The following is a 25,723-nucleotide window of genomic DNA, read 5'->3' as shown; positions in this document are numbered from 1 at the left end:
GGACTTAAACCACTGGGAGGGTTTCAGAGCTTGCTAAGGTCAACTCTCTGCTTAACATGAATTCCTTTAAAATCTGTCTACAAGGGGGCCAGGAGGCCCCAAAATGCAGAATAAAAAACGCTCAAGCCCCAAAATGCAGAATAAAAAAAAATCTGTCTACAAAATGGTCACCTGTGCCACACTGGAGGGTCTTAACTACTAGAGGGTTTATGATCTCAAAATCCAAATTTTAGGGGTCCTGGCTGGTAGGTTCCACTCATTTTCTCAGGTCCCATAGGACCATAGGCCATATGGAATAGGTCCAATCTTGCTCCACATGCCATTCCATCAGGCAGTTGATTCCAACCTCAGTCCTTGCTCGAATTCCTTTATCAGGCTGGCCATACTCCTCTGACCACTAAGGCATCCTTCTTTTTTTTTTTAGAATATGATGCATGGCGTTGAATACAACTTCAAGAGACACCTAACCCACCTGCACTGGGGAAGGTCTTTAATCTTGTGCATTCTGGACACTATTCACTTACATTAATGTTCACATTGGCTTTGGTAGCCACCTCACACACCATCCTACATATAACTTTTAAAGCAACAACAACTCACTCTTTCAATGTCATTTCTAGCTCTTGTCTTCCTTTTCCCATACTAGTATAATTGATTCGGGGGGACACAATGTTTTTTTTCTTACAGATTTGTTTATTTTAGAGAGAGAGGGAGAGAGAGTGAGGGGGGGCAAAGGGGAGGAGCAGAGGGAGAGAGAGAAAGTCTTAAGCAGACTCAGCACTGAGCACTGAGCCTGACACCAGGCTTGATCTCATGACCCTGAGATCACAACCTAAGCTGAAACCAAGAGTCAGATGCTCAACCTTCCATGCCACCCAGGTGGCCCACAACTGTACAATGTTTAACCTGTCCTTATTATTATTCTAAGAGAAATGATTCCTTACCGTCTTTTCAGTACAGTAAAACTATTATTAGAATACCTGTATCTTTGACATCATGCCAGCTCTTTCTAAGAACTTTCCTTCTTGAAGCTTTCTCGGAAATGTATTTGGACTGTGAAAAAGTCTCTCTGCGAAGCTAGTCATCCTTGGTGTGATGCTTGCTGGTGGTCTCTAGTCTTCCTGCCCTACTGCCCTAAGGCAAAAGTCTGAGAGCAAGCTTAGGCATATACTGAGAGGCCCTTCTTCACTACCTAGTGGGGATTTGAATTAGTGTGGACACTCAATGTCTGGAATACGTGTGCCTGCATGCCCACATTTAAGTGTATGTAGTTTACTCCTAGATACTTGACAGCTTTCTAGTTTTTATTCTATGCCCCTAGATAAATAAATATATTGGGTATCAACACCACTGTGCATGAAATGTCAGTTCAAGATTGCTATAGATTTGCAACTTGGACTGCTGGCCTGTTCTGGGATGCAGAGGACACCTACATGGGCCCTGTTAATCGCCTCAATCCCCCAATTCCAAGCCAGAGACAGCTATGGGCCATCCTCCTCCATAGGACCAGTGTTCATTTCAGTTCATACTTGAGGGGCTAGGGACCCGTGATATGTGACAGTGCCGGAAGGGACACAAGAAGGCAACTCACTCTCTGTGAATAACTTCAACTTCGTCTGGAACAAATGAAACCCTGGATGAAAGAACAGGATCCTTACCAGCTTAACAGGATCCTTAATGTTAGGAAGGTTGATGCAAAAGATGTCTAATGTGTCAGAAATACTTCTCAGCAATCATGGCCAGTGTCAAAATAAAAAAGGATCTACTAAGGAGTTCCAGTTCCATGTAAGTTTGATTACTAGCAGAACAAATCAGTTTAAAGCTGAAACCTGACTGTGTAGCTTAGCCTCCTTTGTCTTATTTTAGTTTAAAGATTTTACTTATTTATTCCTGAGAGACATACAGAGAGAGGTAGAGACACAGGCAGAGGCAGAAGCAAGCTCCATGCAGGGAGTCCTATGCAGGACTTGATCCCAGGACCTCAGACCTTTGGCCCTGAGCCAAAGGCAGATGTTCAACCACTGAGCCACATCCCTCCTTTGTGTTTCAAAAGACTTTTTCTTTGTGCCCTAAGTGTGCCTAAATGATCGCAGGGTGACATGATTAGTCATGTGGTTTTGTCCCAAGCTTCGTTTTCTGCAAAATAACTTCAAGTCAAGCTAAATATCTTGAAATTCAGTGTACTCTTACCCTTTACCAACTGTACGATTGACAGAATTGAGGCTCCTGTAGTAGAGAAGCACATGCCCTGTAGACATGAGCACCTAAGAAATAAACTTTCAACAAGTAGAACTGATACTCAGCAAGTGTAGATGCCTCCTGCCGGTTTAGATGGGTTAGTAATAGTGGGTGGTTTGTGAGCACACCAGGTTCTAAGATGGGCCTGAGGGCCCTGATAACACTTTGTAAATATCAGCAGCTGCGCCTGAATTAGCCTCCTAGAGTGTAGGAAGTTGAGCTTTGGAGGAACTGTTTGGGCAGCAATAACCCTGTAATTTTCAACAAACAGCTCAATGTTATGTCCTAGGAAACGGTTGAAATTTATATAAGGTTAGATGTATACCAAAGCCTACCCCACATGCAAAGGAGCATAAAGACTGCTATGATCAAGCTAAGAGTTCAGGTTCACTTCCTGAGTGCTTACCCTCATGTTCATGAATAAATATATACGTTCCACCTAATCTTCATCCTCCTAGCACCCTGCTCAAGTAGGTATTATTTTTTCCATTTTCAAGATGAAACCAAGACTCGAAGCGTTTAAGTGACTTGCTTATGAGATCTAACCTCTTTCCACCACTTCACTGAAATTACTTGACCCACTGTTTCCACAGAAAAAATTCTCTGTGGTTTGTCTAGCAGAAAGCCATTCTGATAAAACCTAAGCTCATCTGGCATTGATTTATGGAAAACTTGAATTAGAAAATAACTACCCTTTTTTCTGAGCAAGCGAGAGAGAGAGAGAGAGAGAGAGAGAGAACATGAGGTGAGTGGCAAAAAGAGAGAGAGAGAATCTCAAGCAGACTCCATGCTGAGTGTGGAGCCACATTTGGGGCTTGATCTCATGACCCTGAGATCATGTCCTGAGTCAGACACTCAACCAACTGAGCCACCCAGGCACCCCAAATAATTACCCTTCTTAAAATAATCCTCTGCATACATCATTTTTAAAAAGATTTATTTATTTGACAGCGAGAGTGCATGCATGAGTTGGGGGGAGGGGTACAGGGAGAGAAGAGAATCTTTAGAAGACTCCCTGCTGACTGTGGAGCCCCATTCAGGGCCTGATCTCATGACTCTGAGATCATGACCTGAGCCAAAATCAAGAGTTGGATGCTTAAATGACTGGGCCACCCAGGTGCCCCCATATATATCATGTATAAAATACTGAATGCTCTTTCAGGGAATGAATGGATGGCTCTAGTTTCTGTTTTCCTAAGAGTCTGATTTTCTTTTCATCTTGGGAAAATCCTCTATGGGTGGTTTATATGGGTTCTGTTGAGAAGTGGGATCCTTTTCATTCTGGTGGCTCACATCTACCTCTCTGCGTAGCAAACAGAAGGAATCGGCACTTCAACAACTGCTCTCCACCCCCAGCACCCCTGCTCCTTGCCTGCCTTCCTGGTTTGACGACCACTTGACAAGACTTAGTTCTGATCCTGAAGTTTGTGAGTTGATTTGCTGGCAAAGTGGCAATGTAAGTTGAGCATCTAAGACTCTGATCATGGGCTTTGGTTTCCACAATACAGAGTGATTGCAATTACTCGGCACTCCTCATCCGCTTGCCTGCATTTCCTTCTCTCTGTTGTGATTTCAGTGAGTCCCTAGTAAACTGGCCTGCCATGGACACCAAAGGGACTTCAGTGATTTTCATGTTCTTGGGCACTTCACAGATGCTACACGTGCTTTGGTTTCTTCTCCTGGAAACTGAGGATAGCCATTACTAACATACTCCTTAGTGCTGAAGATAAATCAGATTTTTAAGAGAAGTAGTATGCTTTATATGTAGTAAAATCTGTCTTGGGTGGGGCAATCAGCTCATTCAGACACAGCATCTTCTTTCCCTCCCTGTTCATGTACGCTTGTCTTAGAGGGAGGCTGGCTACAGTGGATGCCAACGATCAAGTTTGTCTGCCAGTCTCGTAAATAACAATCCTGAATGGAGCTGTTGTGATGGCTTTCTTCAAATATAAACCATCTGAAAAATATCTCTTTCCCTCTCATTATCTGTAAGTCTATGGCCTGTTTTTCTTATCTGGCTAAAGCAAGGAAACAAATGTTATTAAGCTTAGAGGTCAGAACTCTAAACATATTTTAAGTCACTGTTTTGCACCACATGCCCAGGCTGAACTCCTCACCTGGACCAGTTATCTGCAGTAAATCTTTAAAGGGAATAGAGTGGTTGAAAGAGTGACTTTAATTTGTACCATTCTTTTTTTTTTTTTTCAGTGAATATTTAGTAATAATTTATGTGTCAGGCACAGTTCTAGGCACTGGAAATGTAGGCAAATAACACCGTATAGAACTTCCATTCTGTCCAGGAGAGAGAGATAGCAATCAAGTAAAACAAATGAACAAACATGATGGTTTCAGATACTGATATGGGCTATGAAAATAATGAAGTCAAGTAGTGTACTTATGACTGGGTAGTTGAGAAACTCCTCTGAGGAGATGGCTTGTGAGCTGAGACCTTAATGGTGAGAACATCCAGACAGAGGGAAAGTCTTCCTTGGGTTGGGTTGGGGCTTGTGCAAAGGCCCTGAAGTAAGAGCATAGTATGAAGAGTAAGAGTACACCTATGGCTCACAGGCATTAAACTCTGGGAGGCACAAGTGTGACAAGATGGAAGGAGGATTGAGCTTGGGATCAGAACCTGTAGATTGGGGTCTGAATCCCAGTTTCTGTTTCCCTATCTTATAAATGGGTTCATGAATACCTGCTGCACAAAGTTGCCATGATGGGTTCATGAATGCACAGGTCCACCAATGGTACAACTGTTGACTCATTCAGTGCTGCTAAGTAGTTGGCTCAGGAAAGTTTTGGTCTTTGCTTTGCCGAATCCCAAGACATCATGTCATCAAGAAGCTCAGAGGTCCTTAGGTAAGATCAGGGGACAGGCATGGATGGAATAAGCACTAAAGTGTGGGTTCTACAAACACCAGCTCAAAAAAAACCCCCAAAAACAACTAAAAGAGACTAATGCCAGAAAGTTTGGCAAGAACCAAGAATTCTAAAACAGGTTCTGTGTGACCTTGGATAAGACACTTTCCCTCTCTGGTCTCAGTCTCTTGTTTATTAAAATAAGGGGAAGTTGGACTAGCTCTGGTTTTGCTCTGTGCTGGATTCTGGGCTAAGATGCTCCAACAGGACAAAAGACACAACACCCAGCCAGACATGTTCAGGCAACTCAAGGCAGGAGAGATAAATAGGGTAGGGGTTAGGGTTGGTATCAAAACCTGTTGGCTTATGTAAGTGGCTTTTGGTTGCAGGAATCAGCAGGGCAAGTTCTTTATCAAGAGAACAGACTGTGAACAGCAAGAATGAATGCTGCAAGTCACCTTTAGAGGCTCCCCTCTGCCTTGGGGTGTGTGTATGTGGTGGGGGTGGCTATGTTTTCTCTTCCTTCCACCTCTTTGGATTATGCTGAAAGGTTTCCCCCACTGTAAACAGTGTACAAAGGCTCCAGCCTAGGGATGAAGAGCCCTCCCTACCCCGTGCCTCGTGCATTGATTTGTAAGCAACCATTAAAACTGTATTCACAGCGCAGCAGCCAATGCCAACTAAAGAGCTACCGGATCCAGTGATGGCGCATTGTTTGCAGGGCTGAGCTGCTGTCTCCACACAAAAGCTGCATCAGAGACGTGACTTGAGGCTTACAAATGAGAGCGCTGAATCATTCTGGAGCCCTTCGGTGCATGTTTTCCTCAAGATTTTGTAATAAGCAATTTAAAAGAAAAACAGCTCAACAAGCCAATATTATTTTCAGAAATATCGGCTATAGCGTATCCAAGGGCCAGAAGATAATTGCTCCTTTCTCCCACCCTCTTGTGCTCCCATCCCTGTGTCCCTGGCCTGCCTCCTACTGAAACAGAGTTGAAGCTCCCTGACTATCCTGCTACCACTGACATTTTTAAGTTGATAGATATTCCAGATTTGCTTTGCCTACCTACCAATATGGCCCCAATAGTTTTCTCTCTGGAACTTACTATAACCCTTTTTTCCTCACGCCCTCTGCTTTTCTTCTTTTTCAGTTAGGATCATGATTATCAGCTAACTAGTAAAATTTCACTATGAAAACTGATAGATAAGGCCATTTTTAAATAAATATTAGCATATCTGATTTGCATGTATGAGGATAGTATTTTACGTGTACAAATACATGCATCTGAGTATCTGCATGTCCTCTGTATAGGTATTTATTCTAGATGAATTACACATGTCTGAAACTTTTGGAAAGGTGGCATGTGTCTATGTAAGAGCATGCATGTATCTATACATATTTTCTTCTAGATCATATGTAGCTGTATGATGTAGTGAAAACAGGCTTTTTAATCCAGTTACATGGGGACTGAATAACATTGATTCACACATAAATTCATTCATTCTTTCCCCATAAATACTTATCATTGTTGGACACTGTCCTAAATGCTAGGGAAATAATGGTGAATGGGACAGATTTACTGTGATTTAAAACAACAACAACAAAAAAAAAGGATTTTAATTTAGATTCTTACTACTTCTAAGAGGACTTGGATTTGTACCTGCTAATAGAGCATAATATGTTTTAAGATAAAATGAGATACTGATGTCTGAAGGAAGCGAAAATAAAGGATGCTTTCAGTCATCTGAAATGAGTGAATTTTGACCACTTGGGGAAAAAATCGAATAGGCTTTCTGATGGCCAAAGCAAATAAAAAAGCATTGAATTATACACTTATGATTTTCTAACTGCAGAAGTGATAAAAATTAATTTGTTGGAAAAACTTCTTTAAACTAAAGTAGGAATTTATTGCTTTTTCTTTATAGTGAGTGACATAATGAATAATTATTCTAACTCTAGGAAAGATAAAATAACACTTTTCAAAAATTATCTTTTAAAGATAAAAATCAAAGCTGTAACTAAATTATAATCCAGTGAAGGCAGTTTTGAAAAGGGCTCTGATAAAAAGTTAAAGAAGCTTTACCTCCTTAATATCTTCTTCAAAGCAAGGAAGAACAGCTACTAAATTTAGTTAATGTGACCATCAGACCGAGTATCGTAAGCATTAGATGTCTTAAATGAGCTTTAGCTGAGTTGGTGTAATTACCCAATTTATCTAACGGGTACTGTAAGGCAGATATTACACTTGATTAAAGTCAGAGCCCTAAATTTCAAGCAGCAGGACCAGGGAAAGCAAGTTGACATTTATTGCTGAAAATGAAGGGTCCTTCAGAGGATCCTTCAGTATTTCCATGTTCCAGAGACAGAGGTCACCTATACCAATCCCCCAACTTCACAGGTGAAGTTAGAGACTAGTTTAGAGCTATCCAACTAGTTGGTGGGTCTTTGACCACTTGAACTCAAGTCTCCAGAGAAGCCAAAGATTCCAACATACAACTTTTACATGAAATGCTTTGTCACCCATGGTATATGCACTATCACAACGAATATGAGTATTTTAGCTATATACTAGAAAAGGGAATGAAAGCCAAGTTGGATGACACAGTGTTGTTCACATCTCCTGTTAGAGTTTAAAATAACTGCTATTCCTATTAATGCAAGCAGGCTAGTGCTCAGAGCATGAGAAACCTACCAGAATAACTAATCATACTATTAGGATTAATTGGACAGTGAGGTAGTCAGGGCCAGGGTCCCCAACAAGAAAATATGGAGTCAGGACAGCTAAAAGAAAACAGCACTGACATCCTGTTTTGCAGCTTAGCTAGGACTTCCCTGACCTTCTGCTTTGCAGCGTTTGCAGAAATGACTTCTGCAAAACATCCTAAAAAAAGACAATGAACCACAAAAGCATATGTCAGTATCATGGGCAGGAGCAGTGAAGACCTAAGCCCCCAGATGTCAGCAAAAAAGACCATCAGCATGTGGATATAACCTAATAAGTAGGCAGCTATGGGACCAAAGCCCTGATTGGCATGATTCAGTACACCCCGATTGCTTAAGAGAGTTGTACAAAAGAGCTCACAACTTAGAAACTCTGGGGGCAAGCCACTCGGGCCCCCCTCCCTCTCCAGGGGCTTTATGCTTTTGGTTAATAAACTTTTCTTTGCTGCCCACCACTCTTCATCTGGTCTCCCTCTTCATTCTTTGAAACACAGATCCTGTAACAATACCACTAGGAAACACAGTAGGAGCTAAAATAAAGAAAAAGGTGGACATTGATTCTGTTTTGTGTCCAAAGACCTGACATGATTTCTAGCAGTAGATATAAATACAGTTCCAAGATCGCAAAAAGAATTTGGAAGTGTTGCTGGGTCCTTTATGATGGGATTAACCTTGCAGTACTAATGCTGTCCACTTTCCACAATTGGTTTTCTTTCTGGTCCTTCTATACTTCTGTCCAGTACTTTCACACTCATTTCCAAACCCTTCACTTCACCATGTGTAACTGAGAGTAAAGGGTTCATCAACATGGGCCCTTTTTCCTACATTGACTCATTGAAATCTGGCCACTTAAGACCTGAATTAAAATTGTAGAAGGGACATCCAGGGTTTTGCTAATAGCTTACCAGTGTTAGACTCACAATGATGGGGCTTCCTAGTCTAGCTGGCCACTTGCTCGTTGTGTGACCTTAACTAGATATGTTTACATAAGCACCCTGGGCCTCAGAATTGTAAACTCAGGAAAAAAAATTACTTACCTTAGGGTATAGCTGTGAGGAATAGAAATAATATAAATAGAGCATTGGCCAGGTAGAGACAGTCCATGAATTATGATATTATTTAAACAGAACATGAATCATAATTTCATGCATAGGTCTTTGATAGACTTTCTTTTAAGGCCATTGTACCTATTTCTCATAAAACCAGCACCTTTGTCCTTGAAATGAAAAAGTCAGCTTATGATTTTTATATAAACGATAATTAAAAATCTGTATAGTCACACAAGAAGCAGGGAAAAATGAAAACTCCCAGTCCCCAGCACATTCTCCCTCCACTTTACTTGTCTGCCTTCCCTTTCCCTCCCTCCCTCCCTTCCTTCCTTCCTTCCTTCCTTCCTTCCTTCCTTCCTTCCTTCCTTCCTTCCTTCCTCCCTTTCCTTCTTGTCTTATAATTATGTTGAGGCTGTGCCAAACTTGACCCAGCAGCCTTTTTCCTAACTGCTTAAATGGCATTTTCAAATGTTCCAGGGTTAACACATTAAGTAATAAGAGTATCTCCTTTGTAATGATATTCAATAATAATAGAAGAGAGGCTAGGAAGATTCTTCCTTAGACTAGGTTGCGTGGCAATCCCGTGAAACTCATTTGAAGCACCATTTTTATTACTCATTTAGGCTTACAGAGTGGGTCCATCTTCAGGCTGACAGTATTTTCAAATGAATTGATGTCTGGGGCCCCATAGACTTGACAGTTTCTGCTATTCAATAATTCAATTTAATTGATGGCACCTATTTCTCCACATAGCATGCATGGATGATGAGCTGATGACAGAAGCATCCCCAAACTGAACTAGTCTCTAAATTGATTTGGTAGGCTGAGGAAAACATGCCCTCATTATGTAGCTGAAGTCGGGTCTCTGGCTGTAATCTACTGTGAAGCAGAGTGAGGGCGGACAGGCCAGCTGCACTTACCAGCCTGGCCTAGTGTTGAATGTCTGCCCTTCTGTGGAGGATTTTGCAGGCATTTCTGATTTCCAGTTAAGGAGCAGGAAGAAAATTAGGCACTTTTAAAGCATCCTCTCACTTGTTTTTGAAGCTACACTTTGAGTTTCTTTGAGGCTACACTTTGAAAACTCTCCTTCTATCTCTTTCCTTCTAGAATAGATGTTTACTGCATACTGTTATTGGGCTAGAAATACCTAACTTAAGGTGGGTTGGTGGGAAGAATATTGGTTTCCAGGTCCAAAACAGGTAGGCCGTGACGCACAGCATCATCAGGGATGCTGTGGAGCATCGGCCACTGACAGAACTCCCCAGTTTTGGGACACCCAGTGGCTCAGCATTTTGAGTGTCTGCCTTTGGCTCAGGGTGTGATCCTGTGGTCCTGGGATCGAGTCCCGCATTAGGTTCCCTGTGGAAAGCCTGCTTGTCCCTCTGCCTGTCTCTGCCTCTCTCTCTGTGTGTCTCTCATGAATAAATAAATAAATCTTTAAAAAAATCCTTATTGCTGGTAAAATTATCAGGTAAAAGAGAGGGCAGCGTGTTGACTTTCTTTAGAGAATATCACAAATTATGAGGCAGGAGAAGACTATAAATGCATCAGGCAAACAAATGCTCCCATTTGTTCTTTAAGGGAACTAGCGGGTATTCTCTGTGGGGGACTATGAGCAAAGCTTCAGGAGACTTAATGACTATTAAAGGAAAAAAAAAACACTTCCTACTGTCAGCTGTGGCTCGGTTGTCCAAAGGATGAAAAGACATGCTCTATATGAGATACCTGTGCATGTCTCAGTGCCTGTCTTGTGTGTATCTGAGTGTGCACACTTCTGTCTGGGTCTGTGTGTCTCTGTGTATTCATGCGTGTTTGCATGCACACACATGTGTGTCTGTGTATCAGAGTATGTGTGCATCCGCGTGCTCGTCCCTGCATGTCCATGTGTGTATGCACAGGCACGTACTCAGCCCCCAGGTATAGCAAGTGAGTGCTCTCTTCACACTGGGTAGGATTCTGGGCCAATTTGCACTGCCATTTACCAGCTTTGCTTCTTGAGCAAATAATGTTTTTCTGATTCTCTGTTTTTTTATCTATAAAATGGTGTGTGTTACTCTTACTACAAAAGGGAAAAGCAGTGTTTTTAGTCACTTAATCATTTTAGTTAATTAAACTGAATCGACTATATTCACACAAAATTTGGTTATCTTTTATTGTAGAATCTTCAACGAGATTTGCCTCCCAAACAGTGAATTGTGGTATCTAAATGTATAGACAGCCCTCATGAAATTATGAATTGCCTTAATTAATTCTTACAGCAGCTCCATGTGTGAGGAGAAATTATCTCCTTTACATTCAAGGGAACAGAGACTTAGAGGGGAGGTGATCTGCCCTGAGTCACCCAGAGAATTTCTGGAGGTCTGACACAAATTCACATTGGACTCCAAAGCCAGGATTGCAACCATTCTCCTTCACCCAACCACGGCCCAAAACTGTTGTGAAGAACAATAATAGGGTGGTTGTGGAATTGGCAGCATTGACATCTGGTTCTCTTTACCCAGATAATGTTTGCCCTCTTCCTTGACATATCTGTTTCTCCTCTATATCTCAGCTGGTACGCAATTTCTTAAGGTCATCCCTCCATTCTGCTTGGGTGGAGATGAGAGGAAGAAAGATTTCTTCTTCCAGTGCCCGGGTGGCTCAGTCAGTTGAGCATCCGACTCTTAGTTTTGGCTCAGGTCATGATCTCAGGGTCATAGAATCAAAGCCCTGCATTGGGCACTGCTCTCAGTGTGGAGTCTGCTTGAAGTCTCTCTCCCTCTCCCTCTCTCTGTCCCTCCCCTGTTCCTGCACGTGTCTGTGAACACACGCTTTCTCTCCTAAAATAAATAAATCTTAAAAAAAAAAAAAGAGGACTTGGGGAAAATTCAAACTGGACATGCAGTGAATTGTAGCTTCACTTCTAAGTGCATCTGCTGACACATCTTAGAAGTACCTGATGGTACTGGACTTGCCTAGCAAGCATCTGACAGCCACTTAACTTGCTGCGCACCATTGCTCTTGGAATTCCACCCAGGAGGCAACAGAAGGAGAGCTGCAGGGACATGACTATTGAATCCCTACCTAATCTCTGGAGTCTCATGAATTTTGAACTCTTCAAATGTTAGACTCTAAGAACTTAGTTCTCAGAAACGACAGGGTCATAGGAGGCCCAGATACTGAGCAGGAAAAGCAGGGGAAAAAAAAGACTGCCAGGAGTTACCTTGAAACTAAATTTAATATAATTAGTGAGAAACAGAGGCAAAATCCTATTTCCAAAATTATTATTTTAGTTTAGCAAGATATATAGACTCAATTTTGCACAGAAAATTGCATAGGAAAAAGCCTCTCAGAAGAGCTGTTTAAAAGGAATTTAATATTTTTAATAAGGCAAATGGTTCTGATTTTCAACTCTTTAGCCATGAAATCTCAAAATCCAATGAAAGTCTGTTTTCAATAAATGCTGCTTTACAAATTTTATTGTCCACTTAACAAGTGAAGAATATTAACATTCTTTAGACATTTAAATTTAATCAAAATGACAAACATTGAGCTTTCTAACTGCCCTTCATGTAATTCAGTGCCTATAAAATATGGGTTTGCTTTTCTGATATTTTGTCTCCAAATTGTAAATAAGGTCAATTTACCCAGCAGCCTGCAAATTTCTGAGCAATTTTGTGTTATTCCCAAGCAGTCATTTAGAAACATAAAACACAATTTACTGCATGACAAATAAGAACACTTGAGAGGTTATACATCGCATTCATTAACAACAGTTTTTCAAAGGATTTGGCAGGAACTTGTCCCATCCAGAGTGCTGAAACCATGGCACCAAGAAAGGTGACAGGACCAGAGTCCCTCAAGAAGACAGAGGTGGGGGGCAATTTCCCTCATTTGAAACCTCTCTCTCTTAAGGGAAGTAGACAGCCCATTGGACTGGTATTTGGTAGACTGGGGCTCTGAGCACTGTTCCAAAGCTATAACTGCCTTGCCGATGCTCAGATGCTACAAGATAAGGATAATCCTAATACCTATGAGATACAATTTGGAGAGGATTTAATTCAACATTATATATGAAAATGTTTGCAAACCCAAATCTGCCCCCTTTAAAGTAAAGAAGTACTAGCATCTTTATAATTGTTTCACTCTATATCAATTCTGATCAGGATCACAACTTTGGACTTGTGCACAGCATAATCTCTCTCAGTGTTGAAGGCTGCCCTTTGCTACTGCCAAGGAGTGGCCATAAAATGTTTGCGCTGGTCTCTGAGAGTTACGAGAACATGTGAATAAACCAATAGAAACCCACGCTACTGCGAGAAAAGAAAATGCACCATCAACGTGTCTGTTGATGGCATCTGTTGGCCACAGTCCATTGCAGCCCCTACATATACTTCTTGTCTCTCTCCATGACTTAGTTGTTTTCTACAACAAGCTCACCATCGTGCATACACTTTATTTTCTTATTTGCTTTGTTTACTATCTCCTTCACTGGAATGTAAGCTCCATATGGGGAGGGATGTTTGTCTGTGTCACACACTGTGGTATCTCTTGCCCCAAGAACAGTGATTGACATGTAGAAACATGAATTAATTATATCTAGCTTGTGACCATTATATAAATACTCACATATATGCAGCCAGAGGAAACCCAGGAACCGTTGAGAATGGTTCAATAAAGTTTATGTTGTTTTTAATATTTTTAATGTTCTGATTCTGATATATATTAAAGCCCATAAAACAATTGTATTATTTTTAATGTTTTCAACTGGCCTTGTCAGCAGTTTCTTATTCAAGCTATTTTTGTCCTTTTAGTTTTTATTTCTGTGAAGATGGAGTAGAGCTCATGTCTCAGAAACTAATGTTGGATTTATGGAAAAACAAAAGCCATAAGGTAGGAGTGCTGTAGACTGTTTGTGCCCCCCCCTCAAACCCACCCCCAAATTCATATGTTGAAACCTAATCCTCAGTATGATGGTATTAGGAGGTAGGGTCTTTAGGGGGTGATTAGGCCATGAGGGCAAAGCCCTGTGAATGAGACCTCAGAGAGCCCTCTTGCTCATTTTTCCATGTGAAGATACAGTAAGAAGACAGCTGTTGTCTATGAACCAGGAGGCGGGCTCTCACCAGATACCAAATCTGTCAGTGTCTTGATCTTGGATTTTCCATCCTCTTGAACTGTGAGCTTGTTTATATACCACCCATTCTCTGGTATTTTGTAATGGCAGGCCAAAGGGACTAAAGACAGGGGGTTATCCCCTCCCCTAAGTAGAATTGGCATATAAATTCTAAATCTGCTCTCCAAGCAATTTCCCACCACTTAATGTGCATAAATTTCCTTTGTATACTCAATTTCAAGAAACTAAAGTATGATTATAAATAGCACTCATAATAAAAAGGCACAAACATTTTACCACCCTCTGTTCCCACAGCACTTCAGGGATTTGTCAAATTATTCTGGGGCAGATTGGAAAGAGGGGGTTTGTGTTAGAAGTCATGGCTCAACTGCCAGTGATGCTGGTTACATACTTGACAGTGGGAATCACTATTTTAAAAATTCTAGTTTTGTTCATTAGCTGCAATAGTAGAAGATGAACCTTTGGGGACTGTTAAAGAGAAAGAACCAATATAGATGGAGCAGAAGAATTGGGGGGCAGGGGAGCCCATAATGGTGCTGCTTTCATGCATCTTGGGGAAGGACCTTCCTCTGTCTTTATAAAATCATACAGGCAGTGGACAAGATATGACAATCAAGGGAAAAGATACCTCCTTCTATATTTAATTCTCTCAGGTCTCTGACTCCCTGAATTTGAAAACAACTTCATTTTTGTAAGATTTTCCTAAATAAGACTCTGTACTTTGCTTATACAGGAAGAAACAGAATGTGATTCTATTTCCACTTCTAAGAGCCACTGGAAACGCTTATTTGTTGGATGTTGCTGAAAAGAGCGTAAAATGATACAGATGGCAGTGGTGAAGTGTCTTAACGTCACCTTATCCCACCTATGATTTTGCTGCTTCCTTTGTGACCTTCACTTGGCCACTTCTCCTGCTTTCAGGGGATTTTCTAGACAAAGCCTCATGATTCGGTGTGAGTTAGAGACACACAAGTCTTTAAATTTATCTGGTCTATTTCCAGAAAGACACAACGTAGATGGAGAAGAATGCCAGGTTTAAGACACTTGCTTCATCGAGACAGTCTAAATCAGTCTCAGAAATGCGCAGGTATGCTACAAGTACATTTAACTCTTTTAATTTTACCCTGAAAGTTCTTTGGTGCTTTGATCCAGACCAAGTGGTCACAGTCGGAAAAGCAAGCTCAGCTTGGACCGTTGTAATTCATAGCAGAGAAAGGCACTCACCAGCACTGACGGTGATGGCTTCAATAAACTGCTCTCTCCAGCTGTTTGTCCCAACCACAAGGGCTAAGTTTGTCTTCTTAATAAGTTTGTCCACGGTACTCTAGAATGGTTGGAAAGAATAAGATGATAACTGCTGGGTTGGTTAAAGCCTCAGGAAATCTAAGACCTTGTTGATTTTGAAACCTCAGAGTTACACAAAGGATAGTGGATGTTAGGCTTGGAACAACAGTATTGACATCAAACAGTGTCATGATTATGCAAACAAGTACAGTCCTTGCTTGGAACCATTCTGAAATAGAAATTTCTTCATAGCAAATATGAGCCTCCTCTCCTGCCCGATGGCCAAGGAAGAATGGCCTCAGTGTTTAAAATAGCAGATGTTGCAAAAGCACATCCCTTCCCCTTGAATGCTTTATGAACTTGTTTCTCTGTTGGCTTCACCTATAGGATGCTGCCTACAACTGAATTAATATATGACCTGCTCAGCATTACGTATCTCTGAATAGCTGGAATTGGCAGATAGATTATGGAACTAAAGACTATTATTATCGTACTTTTGTTTGTCAATGAAATGCGGCCAGATAGCAAAGCCCCAAGATCGCTGCTGTGTGAGCATCAATAAATAGATTTTTCTTTGGCTCCTGATTTTGTCAGCCTGGCAGCTCTTAGAGAATTGACTCTAACTGTACTTCTGTCGCAAATAAGAAAAGGTTAATTCATATGGTTTAGGCAACATTGCAATTGATGTTGCACTGAATTTCCCCATGCTTTGCTTTACTTTTCTCTTTAGACATTTTTTTCCTCTTAGATTTTTTTAAGCACTTTTTTTTTTTTATACAATTAGCACACTCTAGCTTTCTAAATGTCAGTTAAGGTAACAATAGAACAGCCAAACATTCACAGGCAAACTAAGCAAGCAGATGTACCCAAAGCACTACCACACGTCATAGCAACTACAGGGAGAAGGGTCACTTCCAGGACGTAAGGCTGCTCTCCCCAGAGAAACTACCACATGGACTAGTCTACCACACGTCCACACTTACTGTCAGAGCATCCTCGAATTCCCACTAATTGCAAAGAGGCAGAAAACACACATTATTTTTCTTAGACCAAAATCCGTACATGTTTAATGCAATGTACCTGAATTGACTATGGTTTGGGAGGGAGCAAGTTATCAGCTAACTGGGAAGAAGGAAAATGTGATCTGAGCAGCCTGTACAGAAGTCTAAAGCTCCATCAGAATGTCAAGTGCATTCGTTCCACAAGCATCATCTGAACATTGAGATGATAATAAACATGAAAGGGCCCATCTCCAGCTGGCCCACTCTGTACCTTCAACAACATTCTCTGCTAGGTTGTTCCCTTAGGGTGGTGACCTTTTCTGCCCCTAGCCTCGTGTCTTGTCCTGCCAGTGGCCCTGATAACAGCTATACCCGTCACTGTTCTTGGCCACAGTAACTTGAAGCACATGACAAGCATGTCTTTTTTTTCTGGACTCAGCCCCATTTTATTGAGCCCTCTGAGTACCTTGGCTGATGCCAACTCAAAGTTCTGTGTAGAATGTTACAAGAAATGACCTTGATTTTTCCTAAATGTAATGGAAACGTGGAACAGGTCTCCCCAAAAGAGCCCTCTGTTCTGATGCCAAGGCAGAGAATCCCAACACCTGGCAAATAAACAATAAAGAGATAAACTGCTGTAAGAGTTACACAGACATGCCTCAAGGAATATCTCTAAAGAGCAAAGTTTTAAAATAAATTAAAGTTAAAATTTATGTGTAGAAAAAGCCCAGGGTAGATATAAACTTTGTTCATGTTAACCCTGGGGAACTATGGGATAGCCTGGGTTCTTCCTAGGACTTAATTTGCATACATCTCCTCCCTTGACCTATAGGAGGAGGGGGGACCGAATAAAATGAATTTGAAGTTTGGACACCTGAACTTGGACATGTCCATCTCTATTCACCTCTATTCTCTTTCCTGTAGGCCAGTGATCCACTCTTGCTGCCCTAGCCCTGGAAGCGACTATTATAACTTCACCCTTAGCAATGGGTGTTAGGAAAGTCAAGCTCTTAGTCACAACATAGTAAACAGGAAACCAGTGGGTAGGGGCAGAGTTGGACATTGTGAGGTGTCAGATTCTGGTCTTTAATGCAGTTCACAGTTCTATAAAGCTCTGAACAAGTTCTTTAAAATAGGTATGGTCTAGAAAAAAAGAAATTTCCTAAAAGAATAACAAAATATCAAAATTGATATTTGAGGAAATTTTGAGAACATGTTCCCAATTTCCCTTTTGTGTTAACAGTAGCTACTGATGAATTTTGAGGAGGTGGGAGGAAATAGTCTATGGGAACTATTCTAGGAAGGTAAGAACCCTAAACAAGTGAACTTATATAAGGAAATTGGGGGACTTTCAAATGTATGGAGCATTGGAGAAAACTTTGGACCCAAGAAAGCCTTGCTGCCTGGAAGACTGTGCCCTGCCATACCCAACCCAATGCTTCCTGCAGAAAGTTTCTGTGACTGTTCCTTTTAGCCATGGGTACATGAAAGGTAAAAGTTGAAGGTTGTCTCATAAGGGAAAGAACACATAGTTATTCCCCACGAGAGCCCTGAGTGGGGGAGGAAGCTCGGATTCTAGGTGAAAAGAAGGTGCATGAGGAAGAGTGAGGTTAGATACATCTGGACAAACTGGTCCATAGGAATGGACAGTCTGAGTTATCTGGTACCCCAGAATCACAGGGAACCTGTGTGAGTATGTGTACGAGTCATATGTGTGCAGTAAGGCTGATTCTAGATCAAACAACAGGTGAGCTCTGACAGTTGGGGTCTGCCTAGAAAGCAGTGGTCAAGGTCTTTACCCCTGCTCCTTCTTTCCGTGACAATGAACAAAAGAAACAGTGATTTGTAGCAACCTGAAGGGGAAAGTCTAATTGCATTTTTACCCTTTAAAAAATCCCACTTTAATTGCAAAAGACATTTTTCTTTCTACCTGTCTCCTATCAGGCACCTCAATTTGTGAACCAATTTTTTAAAATAATTCATGGACCCAGCTAAAAAAAAAAAAAAGGAAGTAACTACTATGAAACATCAAGCTAAAAAATACCGAGGTTTCCAAGTTCCTGGCCTGCTTCTCCCTTTTGGGATCCTCATTCTGGTTTTGCAAACAGGAGCAAAGTCTGCTTTTGAAAAATAAGTGAGGGAAGATACATCTACACTCTGGGTTTGTGGTTCTGGAAAACCAGAGAATGATGTTCCTTTCCATGTCCCACTCCAGAACTAAAGTGTGGCTCTCCTGGGGTCTTCCCAGATGTCAGGGCTGTGTGGACGAGGTGGAATGGAAGGTGGGATGGGGTAGAGGGACCAGCTAAGATGGACAGGAAGTTTCACCTCAAAATACTAAGCTCATCCTAAGACCCATCCACTTAGCTTCTGAAAAATGACTCTCATCATCCAGAGAACCAAGAATCAAATTTTATCAGCTCAATTGTAAACTTTCTGGTTATAGGCACTATATACCTTCAGTATGTTGACTGTGCTAATATGGCCCAGGATCTGAAGAGGAGGACTAAATATAAATGAGAACTTGTCAATGGGATGGATATTTTATAGAGATAGCTTACCATCCCTTTCCAAAACAAAAGCCTCCTAATTGTCAGCAGTGTAAGTGCTTTGCTTTTTTTTTTTAATTTTTATTTATTTATGATAGTCATACACAGAGAGAGAGAGAGGCAGAGACACAGGCAGAGGGAGAAGCAGGCCCCATGCACCGGGAGCCCGATGCGGGACTCGATCCCGTGTCTCCAGGATTGCGCCCTGGACCAAAGGCAGGTGCCAAACCGCTGCACCACCCAGGGATCCCAGTGCTTTGCTTTTGATGAATGTATTTGCTTCTTCAAATAGAACTTGGTTTCTCCCACACATAACAATCTCTCAGAATCTACCTTTGCTTCTTCCTTGCTATCCCCTCAGAGGAAGTCCTCCCTTTGGGGTACCCCTGACCCTGTGTAGTGACGGATCCCACCCGCTGAACCCTGGCTCTGATACCATTTGGTTTGCAGGGCCTCTTGGTTCCTTGTCAACTTTCCAATTTCAGTTCTGCTCTGAAAAACTTCTCAGTTAATGAGCCATCCCAGAAATTGCTAACACTATGAGCAGTCTTGGTTTCAAGATGGGCCTAGCCTCCCCTGTGGGCAGTGTTGGTAAGCATACCTTGAATTCATAGGATTCTTCAATGATCACTTCCAGCTTGGTGTGTTCTCCCAGAATGGGCCGCCCCATTTCTGCAATGCGCCTCTCCTCCTCCTCTTTGCTGGTCAGCGGTTGCTTGTCATCATATTCCTCTGTGAAAAGGGAAGGGCAAGACAATTAGCAATGTGCTCAATCTTATTTGGAGATTCCTGGATTCTGCTATAAGAACACGAAGAAGAAAGGAAGCCCTAATGACCTACTCAAAGTCCCTCGGGTGAGATCAGAAGTCTGGAGGGCAGAATTGACCAGAGGCTGGGCATGTCAGGCAGTGCATCACTGTTGACAGCAAGTGGATAGGATGACCCACAATCTGAGCACAAGCCAAAGTGGCAGATCACGAAAGCAACTCATATAGGCATATCATTGAGAAAGACCCTGCCCGCACATTATCTATTCTGAGGGAGTCACCTGGCTGTCTCCTGTGATGCTGGTTCATCTGGCTGTTTGTACACATTCCCTTAGCAGGTGACTGAGGGAACCACAATAAAAAGTACTAGAGTGACTCAAGGGGTGGAGGAATCTGGCCTCCTCCTCTCCACTTTCTAGAAGCAACAGAAAATGCTCCAGGGCCAAAGAGTTGGTGGAAGGGAAATTCTGATCTTAACCAGAGCTCCTGTTGCCAGTGAAGAAGCAAAACATCCATTCCATTTCACTGAGATATCTGTGCTTTCAGGCATCCTCTCTGGGGGAAAGTTCAAATTTGTTAAGAAGACCCTGACCACGTTCATCTTAAAGTAAATAGGGAGGGCAAAGGTGATGCCTTTGGGAGTTAATACTACTCACCATGTGAGTGTGATTATTTCCAGAACCACCATGTAGCTGACACTCCAGGAGAGGCTAGTGGGTGTTAAGAAAATGTTGATGGACTTGAGAGTCCATTAAGGGGTGGGGGGGAAGCTCACAGATGGCTCCTCTTTTTGTGAAGGTCATTAGGATAAATCCCAGACTGAAAAGGCCATGCACATGTGAAGGCCAAACACTATTCCTGTAATCACTCTACCTGCTTACCCTTCAGGCACAGAATGCTGGAACAAGCCAGGTTACTTCCCCTCAGAGTCAAGTCAAGTGTACCTCATCCCGAAGGAAGTAGTATGGGTGGTATGGAAAGACCTCAGTGCTGATACCTTTGCTTCTAGAACTTTCCAGGTAAACTGCCTGCAGTAGGAATCTGTTGACTGAGGAAACTTGAGAAGGGGAGGGATTTACAGCCTACTCTTCTTGCCTTTTGCATGTAGGTATCAGCTCTATGGGAGTCCACACCTCCCATTCCCTCCAAAGACATGGTTTCCCTTTGCTGAGGACCCTGCTGTGGTGGTTCCATATGATGCTCTGGCAAATTTTGTAGAGAACTGGTTCCAAGGCCAGTTGTTCACTGCTATGGCATGGAGCAGATACGCTAGGGACACTGCTAGCATTTTACATAACCTAGTGTCTAAATAAAAGTAGAAAGTAGCATATTAATTAATTCTTTAATATGTACTCAATAGTGTCTTCCTAAAGGAATACTTTAGAATCTGATTTTTCTATCCCCAGTTTTCACAGGGCCCCAAAGAAATTAGATGAAGACTAAAAATAAGAGATTTTGGACTGGCCAAAAACTGCTGAAAGTTAGCAGATGCAAAGGAGAGTTGCAATTTTGAATGTAGAAGTTGTAATGCGTTTTATAGTAGGCTTGGGAAGTTATGACCCAAGAGAAGACAAGGGTTCCAACTGGTGTCCACAACATCTGTCCTTGAAATTATGTGTGTGTAGTCAAGGAAGTGATAGGCTAAAATTTGTGATTTCCAATCAACCCAGTGCTCAAATCCATCACATTGTGATTCCCACTGCTTTCTGATCCTTGGTCCCAGGAAAAGGTTAGTGGTAGTTTCTAAGCAGTATGTTATGTTAGTGTCTGTTTAAAACCTTGACTGAACATGGATGTCTTAGAGACGTACATCAAATTAAAATTATTTTTCCAGAAGAACACCTGGGCTTATTATTTGAATTGCAAAGCCACTGGGAGGGAATATTTATTTTGGCTTTCTTTTCTGTTGTTTATTTATAAATGGTAAGTTGCTTTAAATGGGACTCAAAGCAACTTAGGTAGAAAATCTGGGAGATTACAAAAGAAAGGTGAGGTGGTTGCATTGTTTAATGCCACATTTCACAAAATGAAATTATTTGGAACATGGTATTAGATACATGGACATGGTAGTAAATGAAATCAAATCACAGTAATTAAAAAGGCTATTCCCTTTTAAATCATCTTTCAATCCTTCTGATCAGAAAGAAATGCTTATTTGGTGCCATTATGTCTGTAACTAGTTCATGACATTTGCTCTATGCATATAAAAATCCTTTGTTCATTGTTCACATGGGAAGTGAGGCATAGAGATGGGACAACTTCTAGTGTAGCAAGGCGAGGGCTGAGGGATCAGGGTGGGGAAGCAGCTTGCTCTATGTTAGGGAGTCAGGGAAGGCTTCAGGAAAGAGGAAATACATGAAATTCGCGTTGAAACCTGCAGAGAAGCTTACCAGGGGAAGGTGGTGCTAAATTTGGGCAGGAGGTGGTACAGGAAGAAGGGCCTTTCCATGCAGACAGAAGTCAAAGCACAAAGGCATAATGTCACAGAAGGGTCAGGGCTATTTTCACTTAATAAATGTCATGAACATTTAAGACAGAATGATATGCAGCAGATAGGAGGCAACTGGATAAATCCTATTGTTGCTCTACATGATACTGATAAATTAGTTTCTATGGTACAGATTTTTGATCCTGGCAAAGAGAGCTGGGTCTATTTTTTAAAAAGTGTCCTCTCTGTAGATATCTTTTATTGATTAGGGACATAGTTTAACACCCTATTTTTGGATTGTCTATTATGTTTGTTTCCTTTTCACTTTGTTTTTTGTTTTGTTTTGATTTCCTTTTCACTTTGAATGCTGGAGCAAATACAGTCCATTTTACTCTGGCCAAGCCAGTTTCACCTCCTTATTTATGCCCAGTGACAGCACATTGTGGTTTTAGTTTTGCTTCTAAGACAGAAAATTCATTCTCTGCCTCTGTCTCTCCACACACATACATGTATACTTTTTAAATTCTCCATATTTTATGGAGAAGTTGATAATAAGTCACATAACATCAGAGTCTTAACTAATACAACTTGAGGATCAAATGGATAATTAATACATTAATACCTACTGTTAAAATCCATATTGACATGACATAAACTATCCTGTGATAAAGCCAGCAGTATAGGACCTTCCTTCTTTTTGAGTAATTGATTTTGCAAATGACAAGTAACAGAAGCTAATAGGTATCTGGGATCTTTGAAAAAGCTGCTGCTAATGCTCTCTGGCTCGGCTGCTTTTTGAAGCAGCAGTGCTCTAAGAGGTGAAGGGCTCAGAGTGAGACTCCCTATTAGAAAACAGTACAAGCCACATGCAGGTCTGCACCGAGGAGCTACTGTTGCTATTCTTTCACATAGTTGCAATCTTTAATCTTAACCAACAATGTCAGATTTGGGAAGGGGTACAAGGACAGCACTGGGATAATTTGCTCAAGGTTATTTTAATCCTTCACTTAGATCTGTGCTGACAAGTCTGAAAGTAGAGACCTCTTGACAGTTTTCAGCACCTGATTGGCCTCTCTGGTTAGAGCCTAAAAAGACTGGCCTATTTATTTCCACGAGAATATTCTGTAACAAGTCTGTAGTCAGGTCTGGGTATTATGATTATGGAGTTGGGAAGTGGGATGTGAGGATGAGGAAAGGAGGAAATGTTTCTACCACCATGGCCAGTGATGGCGATGGGGATGACTGAGGAATAAATATCCCTATCCTCATCCAGACTTAGAGATGCCCGGGCTCTAAGCTTACAGTGGATCTGGGATGGTTGTGTGATCCTCTGGTCATCTTGGCAATGTTCCCTTTGGAGAACCTCCACAGATGTACCATCATCTGTGCATATGTGGCTAGCATATTGCCTGGAGGCAAGAAAGGCAGGCTCTGGAAAGAAATACAGCTTGCTTTTAAAGAAACTGCATTATACTTGGAATTAACAACCCATGTTTGAGAAGCAAGATTTGTAAGAAATCTGGATTATATTGAAACTTGAGAAGGAGAGGCCATGGGGGTCAGTCTTCTCTGCAGGTCCACATGGCTTCCTCTACCATGCCTCCTGTCCTGCGTGGATAGGTTTGTGTTTTGTTGCAGACTCTCCATATTCGGAGCTTCAGAGAAGCCACTGCATTATTTAGCAATGTTCTAGTGGGGATGGGGGCCAAATTGTGTTACTTTAATGGCTAAAGACTTAAAGAACAATCGGAAGGCAGTTAACTTCAAGCTAATCAAACTGGTTTTTCAAGGACCATGATGCAACGAGTACCTGCAATGGTGATTACAGTAGAGGGAATCGGATGTTCTCTAGCATGAACTTTCCGGAAGACAGGTTGGCCTAGCGAAAAGGATAGGCAGAAAATCAGCAGGATGGACTGTGTTGGTTTACCACCAGAGCTTTGTGGAATTAGTAAGCTAAACATCACACCCAGATGCACATATCACAAGTAGTGTTAGTTTGGGGTTTGAGTAGTTAGAGGCCACTCCTATGGAGGCTGCAGAAGTGAGCAAATAAATGGGTCAAGTGTTCTATGAGTCAAACCAGATTATGTGAATGAGCCACATACTCCTTGGGAGGGGGTGCAGCTAGATTCCTGCAGGCATCTGAAGTGGAGTATTCTTGTCCTTCAAGTTATTGCTTCTAGAGGCATCATGAAACAATGGAAAGCACTTAGTACAATGACAGGTAACCTGGTTTGGAAGCCTATTGGTGCCAATGACATGGCCTTGAGCAGGCCATTTCCCCAGTTTTCCCACCTGTAAATGGGGATAGTAGTACCTGCTCCATCTGTATTACAGGTTTGTTTGAGGGTTGAGTAACTGGGAACATGCTTATTTATTTCCTGAGCAGTCCGAACAGGAGAATATTTAATGTACTGTAGGTGTTGCAAGGGTATGCTATCATCACAGTAACTGGGGGTACTTAGGCCGAGGGTCTTCATTAAACTCCTGGCTCAGCTGACTGCCAAATCTACCCGCTGCTGGCTTCTATGAAGAGCTACCTAGAACTAAGCTGAGAATTGTGAGATTGGGACTTGGTACCAACTCTGCCATATGCTTGCCATCTAAATTTGGGGAAAGCATTTCTCTTCTCTGAGACTCAGTTTCCTCAATTGTAAATGAAGCCAAAGTTGAAAAGGATTTGTTCCTCTACCTTAGGTACTGCAGTGATTGAAATGTCTTAAACTCTCAGAATTTTCATACTTTGGCTTTCTTAAACCGCCATAGACCTTGTTAAGTCTATATGATGACCATAATACATTTGGGAGAGCAACCTTTAAAGAACTATATTGATTTTTAATTTATAACTCTATGGGTATCCCTGGGTGGTTCAGTGGTTAAGTGCCTACCTTCAGCCCAGGGAGTGATCCTGGAGTCCCGGGATTGAGTCCCACATCAGGCTCCCTGCATGGAGCCTGCTTCTCCCTCTGCCTGTGTCTCTGCGTCTCTCTCTCTCTCTCTCTGTCTCTCATGAATAAATAAATAAAATCTTTAAAAAAATTTATAACTCTGTGGCTGCCTGTTTGGGGAATTAGACAAACAGATTGAACCAGAATACTTAATTTTATTAAACAATCCAAATTAATGTGCTCTAGCTTCCCCCTTTGGGGGCCCCCCTCATGTTTCATTTGACTAGAATTCACACTGGTGGCATTCATAGGACATATCTGGACTTTGGATTGCCAATGCGTTAAGATAGAGGTAGGAATAAAGAGATTGAAAGGGAGGACATGAAAGACATCAAATGGCTGTGGACTTAAAGTCAGAGGGCGAGAACCCTAGATGGGTGATGTGGGCATAGACTGATTAATCACTTTCAACCTTCATTTCCTCCCTATAAGTGAGAACAGTAAACTCTTACTCTGCAAGGCTGAAGATTAAATTATATAATGAATAAGAAATGCTTTACAAACTCTAACAAGCTATAATGTATAGGGGGTTATCATGTTATATGGCTAAAAGGTCAAGGGACAATGAGGTCATAGGTTCCAACAGGGCCTTTCAATGAGGCAAGGTCTAGGAGCAACATGCAAAGATTTGCGAATTCCAAAATCACCTCCAGCACTTAATGTCCACAACTAATGAAATCTCTGAAATATATTGGGCTGTGGACCAAATGACTTTTTCAATTTCCATATATTCTGCTTCAAATTTAGACTTTCACACTT

General features: G+C 41.6%; 1 protein-coding gene across 17 annotated transcripts in view; it reads right to left on the bottom strand.

The window, feature by feature from the left end:
- SLC8A1 (solute carrier family 8 member A1) overlaps positions 1-25,723 on the bottom strand; it is a 398,173-nt gene that overhangs the window by 50,208 nt on the left and 322,242 nt on the right. For 14 of the 17 annotated variants that reach the window (XM_041756267.1, XM_041756266.1, XM_041756269.1 and 11 more), the window contains 3 exons: positions 23,824-23,892; positions 19,420-19,550; positions 15,209-15,308 (listed from right to left, as the gene is read on the bottom strand). In XM_041756267.1, the coding sequence (XP_041612201.1) occupies positions 15,209-15,308; positions 19,420-19,550; positions 23,824-23,892 (300 nt within the window). The remainder of the gene's footprint in view (positions 1-15,208; positions 15,309-19,419; positions 19,551-23,823; positions 23,893-25,723) is intronic. The other 3 variants (XM_041756265.1, XM_041756274.1, XM_041756275.1) reach the window with 1 other exon arrangement.

The sequence above is a fragment of the Vulpes lagopus genome, chromosome 5 (assembly GCF_018345385.1).
Source record: "Vulpes lagopus strain Blue_001 chromosome 5, ASM1834538v1, whole genome shotgun sequence".
Taxonomy (NCBI): Eukaryota; Metazoa; Chordata; class Mammalia; order Carnivora; family Canidae; genus Vulpes; species Vulpes lagopus.
Note: the sequence above shows the minus strand (reverse complement) of the source record. Positions and strands in the feature narration are given on the sequence as shown.